This window comes from Mytilus trossulus, chromosome 14 (genome assembly GCF_036588685.1).
Source record: "Mytilus trossulus isolate FHL-02 chromosome 14, PNRI_Mtr1.1.1.hap1, whole genome shotgun sequence".
In the NCBI taxonomy this organism is placed as follows: domain Eukaryota; kingdom Metazoa; phylum Mollusca; class Bivalvia; order Mytilida; family Mytilidae; genus Mytilus; species Mytilus trossulus.
The window spans coordinates 57909639-57926362 of NC_086386.1; the positions used below are offsets into that span (position 1 = coordinate 57909639).

At 30.2% G+C, this 16724-nt stretch overlaps 1 protein-coding gene across 1 annotated transcript; it reads right to left on the reverse strand.

The window, feature by feature from the left end:
• Window positions 1–8228: 8228 nt before the first annotated feature.
• LOC134695644 (dynein axonemal assembly factor 6-like) lies at window positions 8229–16724 on the reverse strand. The gene is made up of 7 exons (XM_063556959.1): window positions 16591–16724; window positions 13294–13434; window positions 12855–12930; window positions 11401–11500; window positions 10438–10534; window positions 9569–9654; window positions 8229–8710 (listed from the first exon to the last, which is right to left on the reverse strand). The coding sequence occupies exons 2-7, from the start codon at window positions 13390–13392 to the stop codon at window positions 8584–8586; spliced, it is 585 nt and encodes a 194-aa protein (XP_063413029.1). The 5' UTR covers window positions 13393–13434; window positions 16591–16724; the 3' UTR covers window positions 8229–8583.

Here is a 16724-nt window from a genome sequence, read left to right on the forward strand (position 1 = left end):
ATATGTTATTAAAAATTGTGCATATGCCTTAAGGCAGGAGACGTGTATTTCACCTTCTGGTCAGCAGATTTTGAACATTAATGAAAATTGTAATATTACAGTCGGGTATGTCTGCACATGATGTTTGATTATATATTCGTAAATATACTTGTATATACATGTATCAACTATATTAAATTGTTAGAAAATATAGCATTTATTCTTTTCGAGACGTAGCGAGTCCATAGTCAATCATAATGTTTAATTCAATTTTCCAATTTTTTATACTGCACTTTAAACTTCGCGCTAAACTTTAAGGTTATATTTTTTCTAAACTTTTGTAAAAAAAAAATGAACGTGGAAGAGGACGTACGTAAACAGTATTCGCACAAAACAGAAGCAGAATAATAGGCAGTACTATACAAGTACAACATATACACCCGCACATTTGGTGTAGAATAAATTTAAATAATATTTGCAGAAGTATATAGTATGTCTATAATATTTGTAGACCAATATTTGACTAAACATCATATGTGTTTATAATTTTATACATTGAAGTATATGGATAGAAATCTCTTTAAATACAGATAACTTCGGAATAACTCATTATAAGAGTCCTCCTTTTTCCTTCCCATAAAAGAGACTAGAAAACGAGCGATTTTTCCGGGCTGACTTTATCTAGAATTCAGCCATTTTCAAAAGGATACATTCATATTGATATCATGAAGAGTACTCGGTAAGAAAAATGTTCACCAATGTTGGCCGTCTTTAAAGTAAGATCGTTTTAAAAATCAACAGTTTAAGAGGTAAACTAACAAAAGAACCGAACTCAAAGGAAAGTTCAAACTGACCTGGAACAGAATCATTCTCGTTTGAAAAAAATAATTATAACAATGTATCTGTGCAAAAAGTATTAATCATATTCTTTAAATGATTTTGTTATATTATATATGTTTGAACAGTTACAATTTAGCGGGACTGTTTACCTTTAATCAACAAGTGCATAAACATGTAATTTGGTATTATAATTATATCAAATGTCAATAAGACAACTATTCGCTAAAGACCAAATCACGCAAATACATGCAACTATAGATAAACGTAGTCTTCAACAATGACAAAACCAACACTAGAATATATTTGTTTAGGGGCCAGCTGAAGGGACACCTCCGGGTGCGGGAATTTCTCGCTACATTGAAGACCTGTTGGTGACCTTCTGCTGTTGCTTTTTACAATGTTTTTTATTTGGTCGGGTTGTTGTCTCTTTGACACATTCCCCATTTCCATTCTCAATTTTACTGTATAGTCATCTATAAAAGATCTGCCATTAAAAAATGCAAAACAATTCAAACTAGACAGATTGATGCCCCTGCACTCCACTCTGAAGTAACTGTATTATAACATAGTCAGTGTAGGACTTTCCTTGATATTATTATATCTGAGAGACATAATTAATGTCCTTGCAGATACAAGTGTTTTTTTAAAATAGGATTCAAACTAGGAGGAGTTAAGCAGAATAACTATTTACCCAATATGGGACAGACAGACGGATGTACAGGGGTAAAACAGTATGCCCACAAACTTTCAGTTAGGAGGGTACAAGAAAAAGCATATGCCTGATACAAAATTAGTCTATAGATAGACAAAGCATGGACATAAAAAATGGTAAAACCATACCACATGATGTGTCTGTACAGAGTCAGGCTATGTCTTACCATGTATTGTTTGTTACTTTTTGACTCCATTGTATGTCTTTCTTGGAGAAGTCAAGTGTTGTCCGTTTTTAAGGTTGGTTGTACATGTTGTACAGTCCAATACTTTTGTTAATCACAGTGTATAAAAAAAGATGTGGTATGATTGCCAATGAGACAACTATCCACAAAAGACCAAAATGACACAAACATTACCAATTATAGGTCACCGTGCGGCCTTCAACAATGAGCAAAGCCCATACCGCATATAGTCAGCTATAAAAGGCCCCGATAAGACAAGGTAAAACAATTCAAACGAGAAAACTAACGGCCTTATTTATGTAAAAAAATGAACGAAAAACAAATATGTAACACATAAACAAACGACAACCACTGAATTACAGGCTCCTGACTTGGAACAGGCATACCCTCTTTATGCTTAACAAATGTGTACAAGATATTTATCAGTAGATGTTTTAACATCAATTCCCAAATATCAAATGGATTTTCAGAACACCAAAATATAATTAGCTTTTACATTTGGACGAGCAGTAGTACCCATAAATAACCACTGACCTATAGCAGAAAAATGGGCAAGCCTAATCAAATAAAATTTGGAGTAGAAACTGTAGAGCAGAACACCTCTTACTTTTAAAGATGGGAGTCTTGATATAAAGCATCTGAACCATATAATTATTTTAACATCATGAACATAAAACCTTAAGTTCACCCCACCTACTATTAAGTAAAGAAGCAAATATGTACCTTTTTAAGAGTGTTTTCTGAGACTATATCAAATAAATGACCATTTGCACTAACACATGTAAAAAGTAAAATCACAAAAATACTGAACTTAAGAGGAAAATCAATTTGGTAAGTCCATAATCACATAGCAAAATCATATAACAATATGCATCAAAAACAAATGGACAAGAACTGTTACATTCCTGACTTGGTACAGACATTTTCAAATGTAGAAAATTGTGGATTAAACCTGGTTTTATAGCGCTAACCCTCTCACTTTGATGACAGTCTCATCAAATTCCTTTATATTTACATTGATTCATTAACTAAACAGACACAATAAATAAAATAGTGAAAATATGGGTACATCAGTCATCATCATATAACAATTTTAAAAGGAACAATTTAACAGAACACAAAAACATCTTTCTTTAAACACATTCATTGATTTGTGTGTCTGACATCAGAAAATTTTATACGTCACAGCAGTTAGTTTGTTTTGTGTTAGATTACATGGATGGCATGGTTTTTTTTTTGGAAGCATATAAATTTGAACTCCACAAAACAAATGAAATTAATAAATTTATTTTCAAACATAAATAAATGTAAAATACCAATAAATATTAAAAAATACATTTCATACAGGTTGGATGGAATTTCATATAGATTGGACGGAATGTCATTTTCTGTTGATGGAATGATTTATTCAATATGATAAAATGTAAATTTATAAAATGAATACTTTAAAGTTTAATGCATTTATGGAAATTCCTTTTTGAGAAATAAATGTAAATGTTGAATGATTAATTGATTAATCTTTGGTGTTTGACACCACTTTTAGCATTTTTGGTTTCATCAAGGTGGTCAGTTTTCATTGATGGAGTTACCCCAGTGTCCCCTTAGAGAACCACAAGAAAACTGGCAATGCAAGTTAATAAGATTGCAGTTAAACACATGTGTGGGGATTATAATTCACCTCAGTGTTCACCAGCTAATAAATGTTTAATATACAGATATTACAGATTCATCCAAATAATCCTCTAATTTGGAAAAAAAAAGACTTAAGGTGGTACCTAACACTACAGGGAGACAACTCTGTAAAATCAGCTAAACGCTTTAATTACGTTGTGTTGTGAAAAGAGTATTTAGCTTCTCAATGATCAAAATTAGTGTTTGACAAAATGCTATATAACCAGTGTTATTTTTCTGATAAAACGGTTGGTTCAAAATTTTTAAATTTTATATATTTTTGTCAAAGGGTCAAAGTAAATACTTTGTCAAAATTTTATGAAAATTAAACGAGCCAAATTAATTTTTGTGAAGGTGTTGAGTACCGCCTAAAGAAAAAGAAAACATTTGATTATTTTTTTAGAATACAAGGACCCATAACACAATAACTGGTTAAAAACTTAGAGAATTAAGAGTTTCCATATAAACAGTCAATTAAGTGTACATGTATATATAATATTAGACAATTACTGTCTTTTGGTGAGGTAAATGTGTGGTTTTATTGACTTTTGAAAAACTGATATTCACTGAGGCCAACGGCCGAAGTGAATATTAGTTTTTCAAAAGTCAATAAAACCACATATTTACCGAAACAAAAGACAGTAAATGTTTTATTCCATATTCCGAGAGTAATTAATGTAATGGAAAATATTTACCAAAACCAATTGTACATCAAACGTTTTTTTAACAAAAATTATACACGTAAAAGCACGCGACGTTTTGCGCGGTGAATATCCTTTTTCCGCAGGTGAATATGCTTATTTATTCAAAATCCCATTCATATAGAAAAACCTACTAATATTTTATCAATATGGAATAATTTCAATTATCAAAATTAGATAATTCTAATAATTTTTCTTCAATAACAAATCAAAGAATTTCAAAAAATACATATTACATATGCACCAGAAAAAAACCACATGAAATTGCCTTTAAAATATAATGCATGCTTTAACAATAACAAGCTTAAACAATTAAGGTAACACGATACCGAATGGCATATCTCCCGATTTCAAAACTTTTTTGCATACGCGTTCTTTGCACCGAGTTACATCGAAATATGTAATAAAAAATGGGGGTCACCATTTTTGTTTTCTTGGTATTTTCGTTGGAAAACGTCGATTTGGGCGACAAATTTACTTAGGTATATAGGGGAAATGCCTGTTTTTCGGCTAACCTTTTTAGATTTTCCAATGGATGGCTATGTTCTTATATACGGAGAACAACAAAAAACTAACATAATATTCAGAATTACAAACTGAATTCATACATGTATAGAAAATCATATGTCACCATCCTTGTTTTTGAGATAAATGGCTTCAAAATTGATTGATACCCTTAGAATTTGACCGAAAACGTGTGACGTTATTGAATACGGAATGTAACGTTATTCTCCTCAGACATATGAGAAATGGAAAAAAACAAAATGTGTCGGGATCTGAAGGGTGTTTATTTTATTTTCGTTTCCCCTGTCAGGTTTCCGTAAATTTCCTAGTGATAGGAGATTATACCGATATAATTTATTTCGTCCTGCACATAGAAATTTCACTAACATGCATGCATTTAACATTAATCTCGTCTGATTTTTACACCTAACGAGCATACTACATATTTTTGTAAAATTCGAGTTAAAATAATTTGAAATGTTTTACGTGTGATTCATTTGAATTACTGAGTTTTTAACTCCATCCTTTATGACAATGGTGGTGTCATTGCTTCATCCATGCAGAAAAATAGTACTTTAAAAATTTGATTCAGTTAACAGTGATATAATTGCTCTGTTTTTGATTGTTGTTAACGTTCAGTGGCAAATAGATCATGCATGATAAATAAAATAACAAAACTCAAAGAAAAATTCAAAACTTATATTCTTGACTTGCTACGTACATTTGTACGTTAGTATAGTGTACTTTGCGTGGTGTAAACGTGTGAGTTGCTTGCTCAGCATGTCGGACAAAAATTGCAAACTGTATGCAAAATTTCACTATTTGTGCAACAGTCTGTCATTTGTGGAAAATTATTTTATAAAACAAATCTTGAGATCATATATGCATTCTTTATTAGTAAAACAAACTGCGAAACATAACAACTCAAGCTTGAAATTCCACATGTAGGAGATGTTACCCGGAGTCTGTACTCTGCGGGCCATTATAATTTATCAAAATGCCTATGCAAGCAACCTGTCATGAACAAAAAAAATAAGAAAATACAGACGATATGCGCACCTTTAAAAAACAGGTACAAAAATTAAACCTGAAGCAAAAAGACTATCAAGTGTGGGAATGACGGTCGAATTTACACGGATGAAACAATATGATGTTGTGTGCTCTATATTAGTTTCAAGTGGCGATTTTGAATTGTAGGATTGATTGCTGGTATTTTTACGTCCAGTGGCAAATATTTTATGCATGTTCAAGACGCAGTTAACAATAAATAATACATCCCGCACAGCCAAATGGACGCCTCACTTTGGAAGCATTTTACTGCCGGTCGGAAGAAGACCAAGTGACCATATTTTATTTATCCCTATTCACCCTAGGCCTTAGGGAGTAAATTGTAGGATATCAAGAAAATATAAAACTTTTATGCGCAATAGACATTGTCAGAATTATAAAAGGTTTTTGCACTCGCTACGAAATAAGTGGAAAGCTCGGCGAGTCTCGCCTTCCATCTTGTTTCTAAAGCTCATGCTAATACATTTTATACTATAGTATTACAAAATTACATACATGTATATGAATTTTTTTTATATCATATATTTATGGATTTTTTTGTTTCCAGTTTTTGGAGAAAAAAAATAATTTGTTTTTGACCCTGAGAAAAGTTTTCGTCTTGTCGCCAAAAAAATAGATTGTCTTTCGCGGAACAAAAGTTTGTCCAGAAAAAAATCTATAGCCCCCCCCCCCCCCCCCCCCCCGAAAATCAAATGGATGCGCCCTAAGTATGTGGGCAATATTTCCCTCAGGGGCTAAAAAGGCAACTATGTTAATTCTCTTTCAGTCGTGTTGTCTCCGAACTTGTACATGTACATTATTTCCACCTCAAATCATACAACAAAAAACACACTACCACCAAATACCCATGCAAGCGTAGTTAACACGAAAATAAAATCTTAAGGATTTCAAGATCTTGCTATTTCAGTCTCTTTTTATCCGTTTGAATAATAATTAGTCAGTCGTTTGATTGTAAATTTGGAGAGAAAAATTTGTAACGAAACCAGTCTGACTATAGCCAGTCCCGACTATCAACTTGCATTTATATGCGCAAGTGGCAACTTGGGGATGGCTTTAGTCAGACTGTAACGGGACCTGCTTTTTCCTTTTATTGTTGCCGAATCAAGTTCCCATGTATTTCTCAGCCTACGTCAACTTTTTCAGGCTTCATTCCGATGTTTCTGTCTATCCCGTGTAGACTTTGTCTATATGATTACAAATCTAGCACTTTATTTTCAAAATATTTCCGAAACTATATCGGATTTACTCTGTGCAGAACAATGAATTTCGAAGACTTTTGATACTGGAACATAGAGAAAGATATTCGGCAAAATAACCGAGTAAACCACTTTCTTAAAATTCCATACAAACAAACTATTGTGTATGAGTTGCAAAGTCTGCTTGTATTGTGCATTATCGCCTAATTCTATCCGTATTCTCATCCAGATAAGTTTCCTTTTTCCATTTTGCCCGAGTTGTGTTTTTGACGACCATTTTAACACGAATTAAAAGATGTACCAACAATTCCCCGTGTTTTTTACACATCATTCTAAGTTTCTATAGATTAGATTTCTACTTTCAAAACAAAATTTCATGGGAATACGGCGTTCATCATTAAAAAGTATTTATTGCAAACATATACCAACAATAAAGACTTGTGATAAAACTTAGTCTATTATATGTAATTAAATCGGTCAGATGCTTAAATTTTAAAGAAACAGAATATTTAAAAGTAAAGTAATTCATTTTTAAAGATTAACAATGAGCAATAACAAAAAAAGTTATTAACATTTTCTTCATCGGTCAGGCCATAAGTCTGGGCAGAGGCGATGTTGGTAAGGTCAAGTTTTCTAACTCTTTAATTAACACTTTTTAAATGATCCGATTCTTATATCTCTATATTTTATGTCAGAATCTTCCTTGACATCAAATTTGAAGTCGATCCTTCAAAGAAAAAAAAGTTATAAACAATTTACATCGGTCAGGACATTAGTCACGGGAAAGATGTAGATGGTCAGGTCAAGTTTTCTTTTTTTTCCCTTGTATTATTGTATTAAATGTTTTAATCTGCCATGGTATTGAGTTTGTCTATCCTGTTAATAATAAAACAAAATCGCTGGTTCATTGCTGTCAGGATATAAGATCATATAAGAAGTTTCAAAGTTAATTTGGTCAGGGCAAGTTTTCTAACTCTTATAAATATGTTTTTCATTTTTTCCTTTTATTTATTAAAATATAAGTTCTCATCTTGCTTGGTTCCAAATTTCAAGTTAATCCTTCCAATAATAAAAAAAAAAAGTATTTAGCATTTTCATTTCTGTCAGAACATTGTCAGGTTGTCAGGACATTCGTCAAACTCCGTACAGTAAATAATCGATTCCGTTCCGGAACTATTTTCCTTTACTCCATCAAGTATCCAGAAAAAGTTACTATAAAAATGTAACCTTAAAACCCAATATTTTTTGTTATAATTGTATCACTTTGTGATTGCAAAACCTGATGCATTGGCTTGAATATGTGAACGTTATTCGATAACGTCAGGAACGATAACTCGTGGCGTAACGTCATTCGGTATCGTGTTACCTTAACATTGAAATATTCCATTAACTACTGGTGGATGATTGATTGAGAAACCTACAATATCTGAAATAGTCAATTCATTTAAAAACAAAAACTTGATAAAAATAAAACCTGCCATTTATCAAATTTCATTGATGGAGTCTTTTTATTTTCATCATTCGATTTTAATATTTCATCAATGAGATGATTTACTAAGAACCTAGAATATCAAAAATTCTGTGATAAAACAAAAACTTGACATTATTCAAATGTCAGACTTAATTTTTTTAATCCAATGTAGGCTTTGTCCTCTTTTTTAAAAAGAGGAAAACACTAAACCTCTGATTTATATTTAACAAAATAAAACATTTTAAAACAAAACAAGATCAGAAATTAAAATCATCATAATCTCTGACCATCCGTAATGTAACTGTTAATACATGTTTGTCAGCATCCCACTGTGCTTTCCCTGCCTTGTGGTCAACAGGATGTGGAAGATGTAGTCCTAGTTTACTGGAAAAAATAAATAAAGTATTAACATTTTATTATGGAACCATCTTAAATAAAAAAATTAAGGATTATATCTGCATACACCTAATTGATATTTATTCCATTTTGGATAAGTTCTAAAATTACACAACTTTTTCATCCACTTGAGACTATCTGGGATCCTGTTTAAAAAATTCACCGTGCATGCTACTTTTTAAATGAGACCTGTTTAAACTACCGTTAATACTTCAAACAAAATATTTTTTTACTTCAATTTTAATTTCGAAAAAGTGGATCATACTCTATTAAAGTTTCTCAATGGTCTCTTTCTAAAGTTTTTCCTCCCACAGCTCACTACTGATGACCTCTATTTTCAGGGATCTGACCCAAACAGGAAGTTGTATAAATGACTGTTTTTTCTGGTTCTAACTAAATAGTGATAAGGTGTATTAGGCAAAGATCTGATTCAGTGTCTGTACCTGTTGGTTAATTATTTTTCGTGGGATACCAATTTTTGTGGAATTTTTGTAAATACAGATAAACCATGAATTTATATGTTCAACAAATTACAAAATTCTATAAGGTTGTATGCAGAAATTGGTAAAACCAAGATTTCAAATATCCACGAAAATTGGTACATGTACCAATGAAATTTAATGATTCCACAGTAGCCAAACATTTGATTTTGACCATTTAAAAATTTCCACAGTTTGGTGTAGTGATACTATCAAGATTTTGGACACCTGAATCAAAATTATGGAACAAGTTTCGTTTTAATTACTAGATTGTTGTTTGCTTTTAAGATCTCATGCTTTTTACTTGATATTGAATCTTTCAAAACAAATTAGGCCCAACTGTGTAAAATAAAATTACAAACTATACCTTCTGGGTGTTCTACAATCTAAAAATTTAGATTTGACATCTAATTCTATATCTGAGCCTTTGGTGCCTGGTAATTCTATTTTCACCTGAAAGTAGAAGCGTCTAAATATAACAAGTATTTTTAAAAGAATGCTTACTTATAGTTAGAACAATGAAAGTAGACATCAATAGTTTCAAATTTTGAAAAGTGACGGGGAAAAATTTAATCTTAGTCTATGGGAGATAACTCAAATATTTTATCTGTGAAGGAAATAATATATTTTGCTCATTCCTTCCAACCAATCACCTTCAAGCTGCTGATCAAATATGAATGTGTTCTGTTGAGTAGTTTTAGAGAAAAGTGTAATGAAAAATGCATGATTCATTCAACATATTGAAAAATTGTAGTCAATATATTGAGATGTTTAAGGGAAAAGTGTGATGAAAAATGTATGCTCCATTCAACATTGAAAAATTCAAAGTATCTTCTGACAGAAACTAGATGTCCCACAGATGCAAAACATAATAACTGATCATGGTCAAGCTGATGACCAAATATGAATAATTTAAGTTTAGCATATACCAGGAGAATGTCTGACAATAAAAATCAAGATCAATCTATATACTGAAATATTCAAAGAACAAGCAAACAGGAAGAAGATGTCTGACATATCATACAATAAAACAAAACAATCGATTATTTATTCCTGCCAATTCAGATGGTAGTTTGAGAAAAGTGTCAAGAAATGGTTTGTTTGGCAATGGCTGGACAAACTCATAGGGTGATTGCAACATAGCTCTCATTTCTAGAATGTAGGTAAAAGACATGTTTTTTTTAAATTTATTTCATGAAAATATAAATGTTTTAAGCATTTCTTTTTTACGCTTACCACCATATCTTCACAGCTAGCAGTGGCATTATTTTTATTTCCCATCTGTAGAAACATGTCTTCTGAGGTTATTGCTTGTTTGTAAATAATATCATAACTGTAAAAAAACAAAATTTGATAATGAATTATCTTCCTAGATAAAATTACTAATATTAACAATAATTATCTACCTTCGTTAAATTACTAATATTAACAATAATTATCTCCCTTCGTTAAATTACTAATAATAACAATAATCATCTCCCTTCGTTAAATTACTAATAATAACAATAATCATCTCCCTTGGTTAAATTGCTAATATTTACAATAAGTACCACCCTTGGTTTAATTTCTTATATTCTACAATAACTTTCTACTTTGGTTGAATTACTAACATTTACAATAATTATCTCCCTTGGTAAAATTACTTATATTCACAATAGTTATCTCCCTTTGTTAAATTACTGATATTCATAATAATTATTTTTCTAGTTTCAATTACTGATTTTTACAATCTGGTCAATAAAATTCATATTAGGTGAGGTGATTTATTATTGCAATGTTGGGACAATAAGTGATTGTCTAGATTATTCAAATTTCATTTTATTTATCATGTTTATTGTAAAAGTAAAAGTCTCAGCAAATGTTTTAAAAGTTAGCTTTCTTACATTTGACTCAAATGTATAGTAGGATTCCAAAAGTTGGTTAAAAGTTACATGAAATAATAACATGATAATGAGATCTATATAATGTGGATTCAGATTTTTTTTTTTTTTACAATTCTACAAGGTTAAGGTTGCATTAATTTAAAGTTGCAATTTATATGAATTAAACAGGATTTTTCTTAATATCGCGAAAGTTAAAGTTGCATTTAAGTCCGAAATGACAAAGTCGCAATAATAAATGCACACAATAATTTCTAAATTTACAGTAATGTGTTTTGTGCAAGTTATCATTTCCGATTGTATATTTTTCATTCCTTACTCTGGTTGAGGCCGTGGGTCATATATTGTGTCATACTCTGATCCCTCCACCACTTCATCATCGTCCCAAATATCTTTTGTTTTTTTCTTCTGTGTCTTCTCTGGAATAGAAAGTTTACAACAATATAACATCAGCAGTAAAAGCCATCTTATTTATTCTGGTTTCAAAATTTGTTATGTTTAAGACAGACAATGAAAGAAAAAACTGACTAGAAAATCTTAACTATATATATAAACAATGATAAATAGATATAGGAAGATGTGGTGTGAGTGCCAATGAGACAACTCTCCATCCAAATAACAATTTAAAAAGTAAACCATTATAGGTTAAAGTACGGCCTTCAACAAAGAGCCTTGGCTCACACAGAACAACAAGCTATAAAGGGCCCCAAAATTACTAGTGTAAAACCATTCAAACGGGAAAACCAACGGTCTAATCTATATAAACAAAACGAAAAACGAGAAACACATATATATTACATAAACAAATGACAACTACTGTACATCAGATTCCTGACTTAGGACAGGTGCAAACATTTGCACCAATCATAGTTTACTAATCTGAATTATGTCTAATCATCATTTTTTAAGACTTATACTACATGTTACTATGATGTAGTTTAGTGAAAAGAATTATTATCAATATCTTGTGCTTTTTTTTTATTTCATATAAGTGTCCCCCCCTAATTAAATGATAAACCAGCTGATATTTAACATTCAAGATTTTATTTTTTAGGAAGATGCATTGCTTTGTTGTCAAACAAACATACTGACATAAATAAAACAAATAATATAAAGGTGTTGTTTTAAATGCAGTTGTCCATGAGTGAGAAATAATGGGACAAACGGAGAATGAGTCTTCAATGAGAGAGAGCAACCCAATAACAAAAAAAACCAAATCATATAGAATTAAAATATAGGCAGGGATCCCTACACAATATACAAAGCTTTAAAATTGCTATAATTCTTTATACCATTATGCAGAGACCATCGTAAGTCTAAATTTAACTTATAACATTTGCAGAGACCATCATAAGTCTAAATTCAACTTATAACATTATGCAGAGACCATCATAAGTCTAAATTCAACTTATAACATTATGCAGAGACCACCATAAGTCTAAATTCAACTTATAACATTATGCAGAGACCACCATAAGTCTAAATTCAACTTATAACATTATGCAGAGACCATCATAAGTCTAAATTCAACTTATAACATTATGCAGAGACCATCATAAGTCTAAATTCAACTTATAACATTATGCAGAGACCACCATAAGTCTAAATTCAACTTATAACATTATGCAGAGACCATCATAAGTCTAAATTCAACTTATAACATTATGCAGAGACCATCATAAGTCTAAATTCAACTTATAACATTATGCAGAGACCAACATAAGTCTAATTTCAACTTTAATAAAATAAACATTTTTAGTTAATGACTTGTACCTATTCCTTTTGGTGCTGCTTCTTTCTTCTGTGGGCCAAGGTCTCCTGGGCCTAATTTGTTCACTCCACCTATTGGCTAAAAAAAAAAGAAAGATGAAATTACAATGTATAATAGGCATTCACTTGGTGATATTGGAAAATATTGGTTAAAATTCACTAGAAATTAACATTTAAGTGAGCTAACTCCGTGTTTAGAGATTGTTCTAACCAATAGTTAGCTACCTTGAAGATTTCTCGCATGACCAGACACCTAGAAATGAAAGACCTGTTGGTCATTTAAAACTCAGGATAAAGGTACATGTAAATTCAAAATAGAATGGTTAGCTTACAGTGGGTTTTTTTATGATTTCAAATTCTTTAAATTGCCAGATTATTACAAAAACTGCCTACTGGCATTTAACTTAGTAAATGTAATTTCAATTTTATTTTCCATTCTTACTGAATCATCAATGTCACTGTCAGAATCATCTCCTTGGTCCGGTGGCACAAACATATCACGGAGCTGGAACAAAGAATCTCTCGGCATAATACCATCCATTCTGAAATGTGCTTTATCACTTCAAATAAATCAGTTATGGTTCTGAAAATAAAAGAAAAATGTTTCTGTTTATAGTTATATATTTCAAACAATTTTTTTACCATGAATTTACCCTATAAACTCTAATATATATACATTGTAATTCATACAAAAACTTATGTTTCTAAAAAAAACAGCAATTTTGATATTGTTTAAAACTTTATACTTCAGGTCTGATTTTAATAAAAAAAAAATGTTAGTTTTTAAACCTAAGAAGGGGGGAATATTTTTTATTAATTTTCTTTATTGAGAATTAACTTTCATTACAAAAGTTAAAAGCAGCACCCTTAAATTACCTAGATGATAATCTTAACTTCATGTTTGACAAATGTATGATATAGGGATGAAACAAGAATAAATTCTTATCAGGACAATCAACTCCTTTTAGACATTAAGTTTCTCTTGACATTTAGAAAACAATGCCATCAACATAAAGGAATTCAATAATCCTCAACTACATTCAATTATTTCATTAGAATTAATCCTGAACTTCATCATTAAGCTCTTAGGAATTCTGGTTAGCCATGCTAGCCTTGGAATGAATGTTGGTCATTCTATAAATAATGAAATCAATAAATTCCCAAAAAAATTGTTCTATGTCATTACAAAATTAAAAACATTTTATAGCAAGATATTTTGTAGATAACTTTTGTCCAATCAAATAGGAAGTTACATCAAATTTTGGGTAAGTTAACAATGATAAAATTTATTTAATATAGTTTTTTTTAGTAAAAAATGCTCATTAAAATTATTTTTTTCAAATCACTTTAACATGATTAACAGAATTAAATTTACAAGTTAGAGATTTCTTCCTTCCGTCAGAGGTTATACACATAAAACATGTAAAAATCAATTGTATTTACTTTTTGAAAGTATTGTACTTACTTATATATTTGTAAATTTGTAAGATTTTTATTTTATCTTCTACATGCAGTATGATAATAATAATATCCCCTTAATCTTATTAATCAATTTTTTTCTTTTCTTAAACACCTTAAATTCCCAGGTTTTGGGAGATAAAAACTGGTTGTATTAAAAATTTTTGTGACAGCATGGCCTGACCAGTGTGAGATGAAAAAGACCAACATTGCTTAATCATTTGTGTACACTGAATTTTGGAAGTTCAGAAGCACAAAACAGACATGCACTTACACATGGTACACTGATGATTTTAGAAACAGAAAAAATATACATCTTCTTATTTTTATAAAATATATTTTTCTATCATGTCTATTTCAATTTCATGAATACTTTTTATTTTTATTTTTAATAATTATTTTTGTTTATCAGTTTGTTATTTGTATGAATTTTTCTTTCTTTACAATCCTATACAAAACTATATTAGTACATCATGTATAGTTATTTGAACTAAAACGAATCATTATGTGTTTTATTTAAATTTTATAACAGTATTAATTTTTATCATGTTTTTCTTTTACACGGACAGTACAGTTTAATTTTCCATCATTGTGCACTTAATTTTGCAATGTTTATTATCATGATTATGTATCATTATTTAATTAAAACAATTTGAAAATAATTTTTCATACTCCTCACTCGTTCTACAGGAAATCCCCATGTTATCAATCATTTCCATATATATTTTATGTTTCATTACTGATCCGATGGCATTTTAGTAGAATTCCGGATGTGGGTACGCGTAGCCTATGAATGGCAATTTGACTATTCGTACCTGAATGTGTAACGGTTTATTTCTTCCTCTGTGATATTTTATCCTGAGGATAATTTGTCACGGTAATTTATTTCCAGGCATGGTATTTCACAGGTAGAATTTTTTATGCGGATAGTATGTACCGGTATATATTTGCCGTATCATATTTCACAGAACCTTGTGAAATATACTCCCATTAACTAGTATGGAAGTTAATCGCAATCAATATATACCTGACTTTAATTGTAAAATGTTTTACAATTGTAGAACAAATTTGCATAATTTATCAAAGGGAGGTAATTATATATGAGCAATTTATATCTTAAAGATATTAATATAATATATTCCTGAATCCATTTCATAGTGAAATTTTTCCTTGAATGTTATTTTTGATATATTCATTTATATAACAAGATGACTTACAACATAAATATTTAATAAGACAGATATTATTTCACAGGTAAATACTATCCAGCTGTTAAAATTGCTTTTGTTCCAATATATTGTTTAGCTATAATTTATCTGATTTCCATATAATCAACAACAACATATTTGTCCCCAGACTATTTATATAGTTAAAAATATTATCATAATCAAATTTTTCCATTACTGTTATTAAATAGTAGTAATGCAACTATATTTCTACCTTTACGTTTTAATCTATATTTGTACTGAGATCTGAAAACAACTCACTTTTACATGTATTTCACTTACCTTATTTAATCATGATATTATTTCACAATTATGATCTTTGAAATTATTTCTGGTTTTCTTTCCTATGTTTAATGATAATTTTCTTTTAAAAGAATGATATTTACTGAAAATTTTTTAGGAAATTTTTTCAATGATAATTTGTGAAATAATTCCCATTAAAATATGGTGTTTTTTTTTACAAAATAGGTTTAATTCAAATACATTTTTATTATTTCATAGTATTTGTAAAGGATAAGTTTTTTCTAATAACTATTCAATATGTTAACTACCCAGATAGAATTTCACGGCAAAGGAACAAATATCCCAGGGAAATATTTTCCTCCGGATAAAAAAATAACAACAACTACTGTGACATCTTTTCCTCCAAAACAAATTTCACCCGGATATAATTTTGCTTTACAAATGCAGGTACGCACAACACTGCCTTTTGTTTTATGACCTCTAAATTTTTTGAGAACCTGTGTGATGTCCAGTGATGGCAGACAAATAGCAATAAATCAGATAAGGTGTATAATATGGGGGCAAAAAAAAGGGGGATGATAAATATGAATACAGTATATATATATAAAAAAACGGAAAATTAATATTTTTGTCAGTCAGTACAAAATCAAGGATTATTTTACAACAGTTTGGTAAACTAACGGGCAGGCAAACTCGTGAAAAATTATGTGGTAAAGTCTAGAGTAGTCGATTAAACTTTTGCCATTTTAGTACAAGTAGTTTTTGTCGATTATACCTCATATCAGATTCACCAATTTTTGGAAGTTACTTACCAAATTGTATTTAATATGTTCAACTAGCCTGTCTAGCGTTTATCTCCACCTATTGCATTAGATAGCAACCAAATAAATTTTTAACAGGTTTTCGCATGCCGAGTTTGTTTACTTCCGGTGTAATTTTGGAGTTA